At 42.1% G+C, this 10173-nt stretch overlaps 1 protein-coding gene across 1 annotated transcript; it reads right to left on the bottom strand.

Moving 5' to 3' along the window:
- Positions 1-8970: 8970 nt before the first annotated feature.
- LOC136633554 (olfactory receptor 10A3-like) lies at positions 8971-9903 on the bottom strand. The gene has a single exon (XM_066609315.1). The coding sequence runs from the start codon at positions 9901-9903 to the stop codon at positions 8971-8973; it is 933 nt and encodes a 310-aa protein (XP_066465412.1).
- Between the last annotated feature and the right edge of the window lie 270 nt (positions 9904-10173).

The raw sequence follows: 10173 nt of genomic DNA, 5'->3' as shown, positions 1-10173 counted from the left end.
TGCAGTTTCTACTGAATGGTTTGAGGGGTTTGCCTATACTTTTGCAACATAAATTTTACTGGGGTCTGCCTATACTCTTGCTACAGAAATGTTACTGGTGTCCGCCTATACTCTTGCTATAGAAATGTTACTGGGGTCCACCTATACTCTTGCTACAGAATTGTTACTGGGGTCTCCCTATACATTTGCTACAGAAATATTACTGGGGTCCGCCTATACTCTTGCTACAGAAAGTTACAGGGGTCTGCCTATATCTTTTCTTCTGAATGGTTTGAGGGGTTCACCTATACTCTTCCTACGGACATGTTACAGGGGTTCGCCAATACTTTTGCTACTGAAATTTTACTGGGGTCGGCCTATACTCTTGCTACAGAAATGTTACTGGGGTCTGCCCTTACTCTTGCTACAGAAATGTTACTGGGGTCTCCCTATACTTTTTCTACAGAAATGTTACTGGGGTCTGCCGATACTATTGCTATAGAAATGTTACTGGGGTCCGCCTATACTCTTGCTACAGAAATGTTACTGGGGTCCGCCTATACCTTTTCTACTGAATGGTTTGAGGGGTTCGCTTTATTCTTGCTATGGAAATGTTACTGGGGTCCGCCTATACTCTTGCTATAGAAATGTTACTGGGGTCCGCCTATACTCTTGCTACAGAAATGTTACTGGGGCCCGCCTATGCAGTTTCTACTGAATGGTTTGAGGGGTTCACCTATACTTTTGCTACAGAAATGTTGCTGGGTTCTGCCTATACTCATGCTACAGAAATGTTACTGGGGTCTGCCTATGCTGTGGGTGCACAAAGACTTCCTATCGCGATGTTTTACCTATCAGGCACAAATACACTAAATGAGTAGGGCAGAAATGTGGTCCAAGGCCAAGGTCCTTAGTCGGGTGAAACTCTGCCATGTTTGGGCACTCTGATTTCTTTCTGTGTAATACCATCTTTGTGCAGCCCCAGCATATGTGAGCCCAAAGAACTCAAAGACTTCCCATTGCGGTGTTGAGCTATCTGACACCTACACAGAATGAAGTGTGTAGGGGCACATGGATTTCCAATAGCTATTTGACTCACGGCACCTTGGGTCACACAAGATGGAGGCTGGGACCGAGCCTGACCCAGGGCCTGTTCACGTACTTCCCACACAGAGTATTGCGGGTACTACCTCGGTCATGGTTTCTCGGCCTTATTATGCCACCTCATCCTCCTGCTTGGGGTCTGGGGATCAGCGCTGGGCAACATGTATTTTCTCTTACCACAATTATCTGAGACAGTGTTTTGGGCAAAACAAAAGAAGCGTTACTGCATTAATGAGATGTTCACAGCTACACTAGCATCCGAGTTCGCTTTATGCCTACGATTAATGAGGGTGTGAGACGAGGCCAATGTCCTTGGCAGGGAGAAACTGCCATGTTCGGGTGCTCTAATTTCTTTTTGTGCAATACTTTCCTTGGGTTCCAGAGGCTTGCCTATACTGTGGGTGCACAAAGAATTCCCATTGCGGCATTTTACCTGTCTGGCACAAATACACTGACTGACTAAGGTAGAAATGTGGGCCTAGGTCCTTGGCAGGGTGAAACTCTGCCATGTTTGGGCGCTCTGATTTCCTTATGTGTAATACCATCTTTGAGTTCCTTGGGTTCGCCTATGCTTTGGGTTCACAAAGACCTCCCATTGCAGTGTTTTACCTGTCTGGCACAAATACACTGACTGACTAGGGTAGAAATGTGGGCCGAGGTCCTTGGCTGGGTGCAACTCTGCCATGTTTGGGCACTCTGATTTCTTCCTGTGTAATACCATCTTTGTGCACCCACAGCATAGGCAAGCCCAAGGAGCTCAAAGACTTCCCATTGCGGTGTTGAGCTATCTGACACCTACACAGAATGAATTGTGTGGGGACACATGGATTTCCCATTGCTATGTAACTTGCGGCACCTTGGGTCACACAAGGTGGAGGCTGGGACCAAGCCTGACCCTGGGCCCGCTCACGTGCTTCCCACACAGAGTATTGATGCATTGTGGAGATGTGGAGAAGTGCTGGCACCTGAGTCCCCTTCATGCCTACGTTTACAGCTCCTGACAATTTTGTGACGGAGGTGGCACGGGATTGGAAAGATGATCGTATGTCAATTTATCATCAATTCTCAACAGCATTGTGGGCTATCGCCCATACTTTCAAAGAGGGTCGCTGCCTGGCCCTACCAACCCTCTGCAGTGTGTGCCTCCTCATCCAGTATGTACTTATAAATAGACATGAGGGGGGTGTGGCTATGAAGCCAGTGTGTGGCATGAGGGTAGCTGAACGCTAAGCAGAGAAACTTTTGTGTGCGCTGTGGATGTAGGGTCGTGCGGGGGGAATGGACTGCAATGCTAGCATGTAACCCAGGAGAAGAGGCAGCGGTGTCACCTGCAGGCAGTGATTGTCCTTGGTTGCAGGTAGTGTGGTGCTTAGCTAAGATGTTCCAGCGTGTGTGCCTTGCTAATGAGGGTTTGTCCGAAGTAAATTGTTAGGGGGGTGATGCCAGACTCTTGCCTCCATTTTGGCTTAATAGTGGGACCTGGGAGCCTCAGATGCAGCCAGCCTGCTGCCCCTGCCCATCCCTATCTGTTTCTGGGGTGTTGCCATGACTTTCTGATGTTTTCTGGTGTTTTAAAAGTCATCACCTATATGGAGTATCAGCCCCATACAAAAATGCTCGAGTCGCCCATTGACTTTAATGGGCTTTGTTACTCGAAACGAGCTCTCGAGCATTATAGAAAGTTTGACTTGAGCAACGAGCACCCGAGCATTTTGGTGCTCGCTCATCTCTATTAAATTTCATTACAGATAAAAAAAATGTTTCATTAAAATTCTTGTTTTTCATGGAAGAGCTTATACGTAAAGTCCTTCCATGAAAAACAATTCAGGGGTGCAGCAGCCGCGGCTCCATTGAAAACAATGCAGAGCATCGAGCACCTTAAAAAATGCTCGAGTCTCCCATTGACTTCAATGTAGTTCGTTACTCAAAACAAGCTCTTGAGCATTAGAAAAAGCTAGGCTCAAGTAACGAGCACCCAAGCATTTTGGTGCTCGCTCATCTCTAGTAGTCTCCTATCATGCTCTCATTGTACTGTCCTTGGTATCGACGTTCAAAGACCATAATATCTTGGTGGAAGCATTCGCCTTGCTCCTCCAAGTATTCTCCCATGTTCTGCTTGAAGTGATCCAAGTAAGCATCAAGGATATGGAGTTTTAGAGACATCCTGCAACCCATCTTGCTAGAGTTTCAACCAGCTTCACATTGTTGTGGGCCTTGTTATTCCCAAGGCAACCTTTAACTACTGCCACAAAGCTGTTCCAAGCTGCATTTTCTTTTCTGGTCAGCTTCTTTGGCAATTCAGTGCACTTGATGAGCTTTTTTAAATGTGGTCCAATGAAAACACCGGCCTTGATTTTGGCCTCAGAGAACTTTGGAAAGTGGTCTTCTATGTGTTCTAAGGTTGTTGATTCAGTGTCGAGAGCTTTGCCAAACTTGTGGTTTCATAAACCCCAATTTGATGTGTAGTGGTGGCATCATCACCTTTGTAGTGTCCACAAGTGGCTCCCACTTGATATTTTTATGTCCAACTAGAAACTCCATTTGCCAGTGGCCAGTCCCACTTATGGTAGTGTGAATCAGTGTCCCTACTGTCCCAAAGGCAAAGATAGCAGGGCACTTCATAAAACCATCTTGGAGACTCATGAGGAATGCCACCATTTTAAAATCTCCTGTGACCTCCCACCAGTGCTCATCATACCTCAGTCAGTGCAGTAAAATCTTCACATTTTCATAATCCTCTTTGAGATGCACTAAGTGCTCCAGGGGAAGAGAAGGAAACATGTTCCCATTATGAAGCAGGACAGCCTTGAGGCTCTTGCACAAACTTTCAAGGAAAAGACACCATTCATTCTCACTTTATGTGATGCCAATTGCAACAAAATGGCTCTCACAGCATGGCAGAAACATAGTCCATCTTGACTGATGAAGAAACTTGTAAAAATGTTGTGGCGCTTCCTCTGGTCTGTTACATGTACACTTTTGTCTAAAAGGTTCCACTGCTTGAGCCTGGAGGTCAATAGCTCAGCATTAGATTTTGTGAGTCCAAAATCTCTAATCAAATCATTAAGGTCATGTTGATTCGTGAAATATGGCACTTTGTCCGCAGCAGTGTCGGTGAAATCAGCATCTTTGTCTGCTTTGCTGTCTTATTTGCTACTTTCATAGGATCTTAACTGTATTTTGCTGCTGGTGGAGTGGGCACTGGGAACTCTGAGCTGTGTGGTACTTGGGCGATTCATGAAGGAATGTCTGGATACACCACTGGTTGTGCATTTTTACCAGATCTGCATTTTGAAGAGTCCACCATGCAGTTGCTTGTGTGGTTAGTAGGTTCCCTCCAAATTTGTGGTATTGCAAACCTCATGACCCTTTTCTGTCCTCTGTACCATCCTGCAGAAGAACAAAATGAAATCAATGTAAAACTAAGACATCTAGTGAGCAACAACTACCTTAATTTTACTTTACCTTGTAGAGTTCTTTTGCAGTTCTCGCAGGTCAAATGAGGTGCTCATGTTTTATCCTGATTACCAACTGGTATTCCAAAATATGCCTTGTAGGCCTCACACATTCTCTGTGATGCTTGTACAAAGTATTTTTTTTGTTTTGTCTTGAGAAATTCACCACAGACATAGGTAAAGTATATATGTATCACAGCACGCAAATGTATAACATAATCGCATACATGTAATGTGAATATATGCAAATTCCACATATGAATGTCCTGTCCACAAAAGTAAACGTTTTACAGCATAATTTCCATTTTTAGTACTTTCTAGACATGGTAACAATTAATGCCCAAGGACAGAAAAAAGTTAAAATTTGTTACATAGTACAAAATGCGAGTATATATGTGGAAAGTTTTTCCGTCCTTTGTGGAAGCGCTCTCCTGTTATGTTAGAAACATGATGGATGTCCTCATACATTTGGAGGGCATCCATGTTGGTTGTGATATGCGAACCAGGTGGCTATGTTTACGAACTTCAATGTTAACACGGAGTCAGGAAAGGCATACATCAAGGCTGCATCTTATCCCCTGCATTGTTTAACCTCTATGCAAAGGCAATCTTGAGGCAATGCAATTTAGACTAATCCAATATCGGAGTCAAGACTGGTGGCAAAAATATCTACAATCTCAGATATGCAGATGATACAAGCTTATTGGCAGAAAGTTAAGGCCCATTTAGACACAACAATTATTGCTCAAAATTCACTCAAAAGCTGTCTTTTGAGTGATAATTTTTGAGTCTAAATGTGCCCATCTTTCACTGTTCGGCCGAACAACGGTTTTCAGTTCTGCTTGAAAACCGTTGTTCAGCAGAAAAGCTGAAAAGCAGGACCACATACTGTGTCTGCTGTCCATGGTGCTGAATTCTTCAAAGGTAGCCTGTGGCTGGACAGTGGAACAATTACAGAGCTCAGATCTCCTGCTGTGTTCTGTAACAGCTCCTAGAAGCTCATTTGCATGCAAATGAAGCTAATAAAGTACTCATAGCAAATAGTGCCTATTAGTACTTTATGCAAAACCATCACTGATCTTTCAATCTTTTAAAGATGTCAGTATGTGTAAATGGACCTTAAGGAAGGTCTTCAACAACTGATACTAAAAAATAAAGAAGGGAGTGAAAAAGTAGGCCTATACTTGAATATCAATAATCTATAAATGCTAGAGCAGATAAATAGATTATGTTGTATAAACCAACATCAAATCATCTGATCCTACAAAAGAACACACCACTCCAAATCAGTAAATTTTTTGTTAGAAAAAAATAATAAAATCCCATTAAAAAGGCATGAGACACTTTGCAGATAGAAATTATATCAATTAGCAATCATACATCTCATATTGAAAATAGAATGGAGGAACTGACTTCCGCCCATAATGAGTTTGTTGATACCACAAACTTCATGAAGGAAGGGACAACTCCGTGATATGGAGGACAGGTTCAGACAGAATAATGTCTAACTTAAGGGGCATGCGGTACCCGAAACAGTCAAAAGTGATGTTCTGAGAGAATTCATTATTGAATACTTTGCCACCTTATTGCCTGGGGCTACTCTACTCAACCTCACTACTGACTGAGCTCTCAAGCTCCCTAAGCCCAAATCTCTTCCAATTTCCATACCGAGAGATGACATTATTTACACTACTATCACATAAAGGAGAAAATATTGGAAGCGACAAGGATCTCCACCATGCTTCCAGATAAATTTCTAAATATATCTATTTATGCATACTCGTCTGTTGCGACACTCATGGGAGGAGAGAGTATGGCATTGCATGCAAGTGGAGCTTCCCAGTAAAGCTCATTATCATGAAAATTGGAACAAAGTTTGTTGCTCAAACACTGGAGGAAGCCAGACTGTTTGACAGAAACTGGAATCTCTCTCCACAGGGGGCACCTGCGCAAAGAAACCTCTCAGAGCTTTGAGGGAAATGGATGGATGGATACTCTGGCAAATGTCGCTGTGAAGGCTCACCACCTAATCAATTGATCCAGCTGGAAAGAATGCTTTTACCTCTACGTTTAGGTTAAATTTCCTTCGGATGTATTTTATTCCAATTTCTAAGCTCAAGTAGGTACATGTTTACTGGCAATTGTTAAATTCAGTTCCTTCTAGGATTATGGTAGTATGGATACCATTTAATCTGTTATGGTTATCACTAATGTTTTTAGTCCCTGTTCTAAGACTTGATGTTCCCTTTGTAACTCCCCTCCTAAAACCCCAATCATATAACATATATATGCACACAAGAACACTTTTGCAGTTTTATGCTCACCTGCATCCAATATGGTCCTAATGGCAGGTATACTGGCTGCTCTCAGTCTTTTTTGGGGCCCTCCTGCATACTTGGGCCCCTGATGTCTCCCCAGATCTGCTGACATGAATAGAGGGAGGGCTGGGGAGAGGAATTCAGTGCTTACCAGCCTCTCACCCTGCAGCTGCTCCTCCTCAGCGCCGCTCTCCTGGCACCAGAGATCATGTGTTTTGCAGTCTTCCACCCTCCCCTGCGGCTGTTGTCATAGTGATATCAGCACTCCTCTATAACTGTCTGCTCTACTGAGACAGAACAAGCCGATAGAAGATCACATACTGACAACTGCACAGAGGGTGAGGGAACTTGCTGCAAAGCTGGCAGGCCACAGAAAATGAGGTGGCGTGCCGGATTCGGCCCGCGGGCCTTGTGTTTGACATGTGTGCTTTAGATTAACACATAAACGATTCTTCCATATTTTGTCTTCCCCTGCAATGCACAAAAGATGTGGTGTCTCAATTGTCATTAGGGACTTTTTGACATTCTCCTTGGAAAGGGAGATCAGTGATGAAAGTGGCTGATTTGTTATTTTGATCTGCTCTATTAAGAATATACACCATTGCTTCTGTGCATGCTCATAACTCCAGACAACACTGATTTATTCAAACGCTTCTTATAATTCTAAAAAAAAAACCCTAGTATAGGTCTCCTAATACTACAAGATGAATTTAATAAAACCCCTTAACCCTGTATGGACTCGTCTAGTGACAGACCCAATGACAGGCCATCCTCAATGCTCCCCCTCTTTAACAATCATAACTTATTTGATATCTGGCAAATTCAACAGCCTTCAGAACATGACTACACCACCTTCTCCCACCCCCACAAGGTCTACAGTAGGAAATATCTCACTATGATAGAAACAGATCTCAACTTAACCCTTTCTGTCTTCTCCTTTACACATTACATAGCGCTCAATTAGCACTATGTAATGCACAGAGATTCCGCCCGGCAATCATGTGACCGCCAGGTGTCACCTGACATTAGCTATCACATGATAGCCAAACCGGGAGGCTGAAGGGAGAATACGGAAGTATTACTTCTGCATTCCCTCGATGGTGATGTGACCGCCGACACCCTCCTGAACTCTGTCAGATCAGGAGGGTGAAGGGAGAATTTATTTTTTCTCATCCATTCTCCCCAGCTCCAATTTATTTGGAGCTGGGGAGAATGGATGAGAAAAAATAAATGGATTGGAAAGGGTTAATAATGTGCTTCAAATGGCAGATTCAAAGAGCACGAATATCATCCATGGTGTTATTTCTTTACCCTTCATAAGGTGGATTGGGGTGCCCTTGTATAAAGAACTATTACTATGTCACTGTACTTAACCAATTGGAAAGTTAGTGGTTGGTAGACTCCTTGAAACATTGGGTTCAGATTGAATCCAGCGTTACTAGATACCTTAAGCTGTCTAACCTCTTGTGGGTTTCCAGACTATCTAAAAAATCCCTAAATTCACATTTCCTATGATAACGGCCTGCCTATTTATATGGAAATAGATGTCTCTATCAATAGGGCTCCTGCCTCTACGGACTTCTAAAAAAACTCTAGAATCAATACAAATACTAATCCCAGATACAAACTTTGATGCCTGGTGAGTGAGAGGTATATCTAAAATAGGAGATTTAAGTTATTTATCTATTTACATAACTCATTTCAATTACCCCATAAAGAGTTTTACAAATATCTACAACTGAGGCAGTTCCTATCTTCAGTGAGCCAGGAGACGGTTCACCGTACTCAAAGTCTGAAGCTTTTATGTTTGACCACAAGACTCGGAAAGCCGGTATTTCTAGATCTTACCTATACTTATCAGAGCATAATCGCTCAAATCTCTTACCTTTTCTATTGAAGTGGAAATCAGACCTGCAGGAAACCTTTAGCCTGAACCATTGGCATTTTTAAATTTTTTTTTATTGAAGTAGAATCCCAATGAGGTCAAGCATAAAAATATATGCAGCAGCATTTATACATCGACATAATTGTGGTTGTGAAGGGAAGCACACTTACAAATGACTATACACTGTGAATGGTGTTAAATGAGGAAAAAAAAACATAATATTTTATGGCTAACCTATTTTTATGTTGTGCATCATTTTTCTTACAGCATATTTCACATCATTATTTCTTAAACTGTAAATAAAGGGATTTAACAATGGTGCAATAACAGTATACATGAGTGATATAAACTTGTCCATATCTGTACCATAAGTTGACTTAGGCCTCAAATACATTATACTAGCGGATCCATAATAAATAGTCACCACTATGAGGTGAGAGGTGCAGGTGGAGAAAGCTTTCTTAATCCCTGCTGTGGAATGGTACTTTATAATTGTCCAAATGATCCGTGTATATGAAACAATTGTTAATAGAAAAGCACCTACAACAACTAGTAGGACACCTAAAAAAGTGACAATTTCATTAAACTGTGTGTCACTACATGCCAACGCCATTACAGGTGGAACGTCACAGTAGAAATGGTTGATTTTATTGGGTTCGCAAAAAGGTAAGGAGAATGTAAGAAACGTTTGTATTATGGCAGCCATGAAACCAATGAGCCATGAGCACACGATAAGCTTAACACAAGCATTTCTACTCATAACCACATTATATAATAATGGATGACATATGGCGTTATATCGGTCATAAGCCATGGCTGCCAGCAAGTAGCACTCTGTAGATCCCAATAACACAAAGCAGTACATTTGCACGGCACAGCCATAGAAAGTGATGGTTTTATAATTTGATAGGAGATTTTTTAACATGTTGGGTGTAATCGTTGAAATGTAACATTCTTCTAAAAATGAGAAGTTGGCGAGAAAAAAGTACATAGGGGTATGAAGGCTTGAACTGAGGTTATAGACGACAATTAAAAACATATGAGCGGCTACAGATATACTATAGATACAAAGAAATGAAGCAAATAAGAAATACTGCAATTCCGGGACATTGGAAAATCCTATAAATATAAATTCCATTGTTGTACGATTTCCTTTATCCATACCATTAATCAAAGCCCAGGTTCTGTGACAGTAAGAGGTCCCTCAAGATACCATGGATCCAGGATACAACATTTTCAACAAGCAATGGTCTTTTTCGGACCTTTGTTACTTGAAACCAGATTTAACATGGAATATCAGGCAATCTGCATCTCTAGCATGTGCAGTTTGGTAGAAAATCCAGCCAATCAGCACTGGCATTTCACTTGTAAAAATGCATACACTGACTGCGTACTTATTCACGCCTATCTACAGTACAAGGTGGTACAGCAT

The sequence above is a fragment of the Eleutherodactylus coqui genome, chromosome 6 (genome assembly GCF_035609145.1).
Source record: "Eleutherodactylus coqui strain aEleCoq1 chromosome 6, aEleCoq1.hap1, whole genome shotgun sequence".
Classification (NCBI taxonomy): domain Eukaryota; kingdom Metazoa; phylum Chordata; class Amphibia; order Anura; family Eleutherodactylidae; genus Eleutherodactylus; species Eleutherodactylus coqui.
This window is presented reverse-complemented; position numbering and strand designations above follow the sequence as displayed.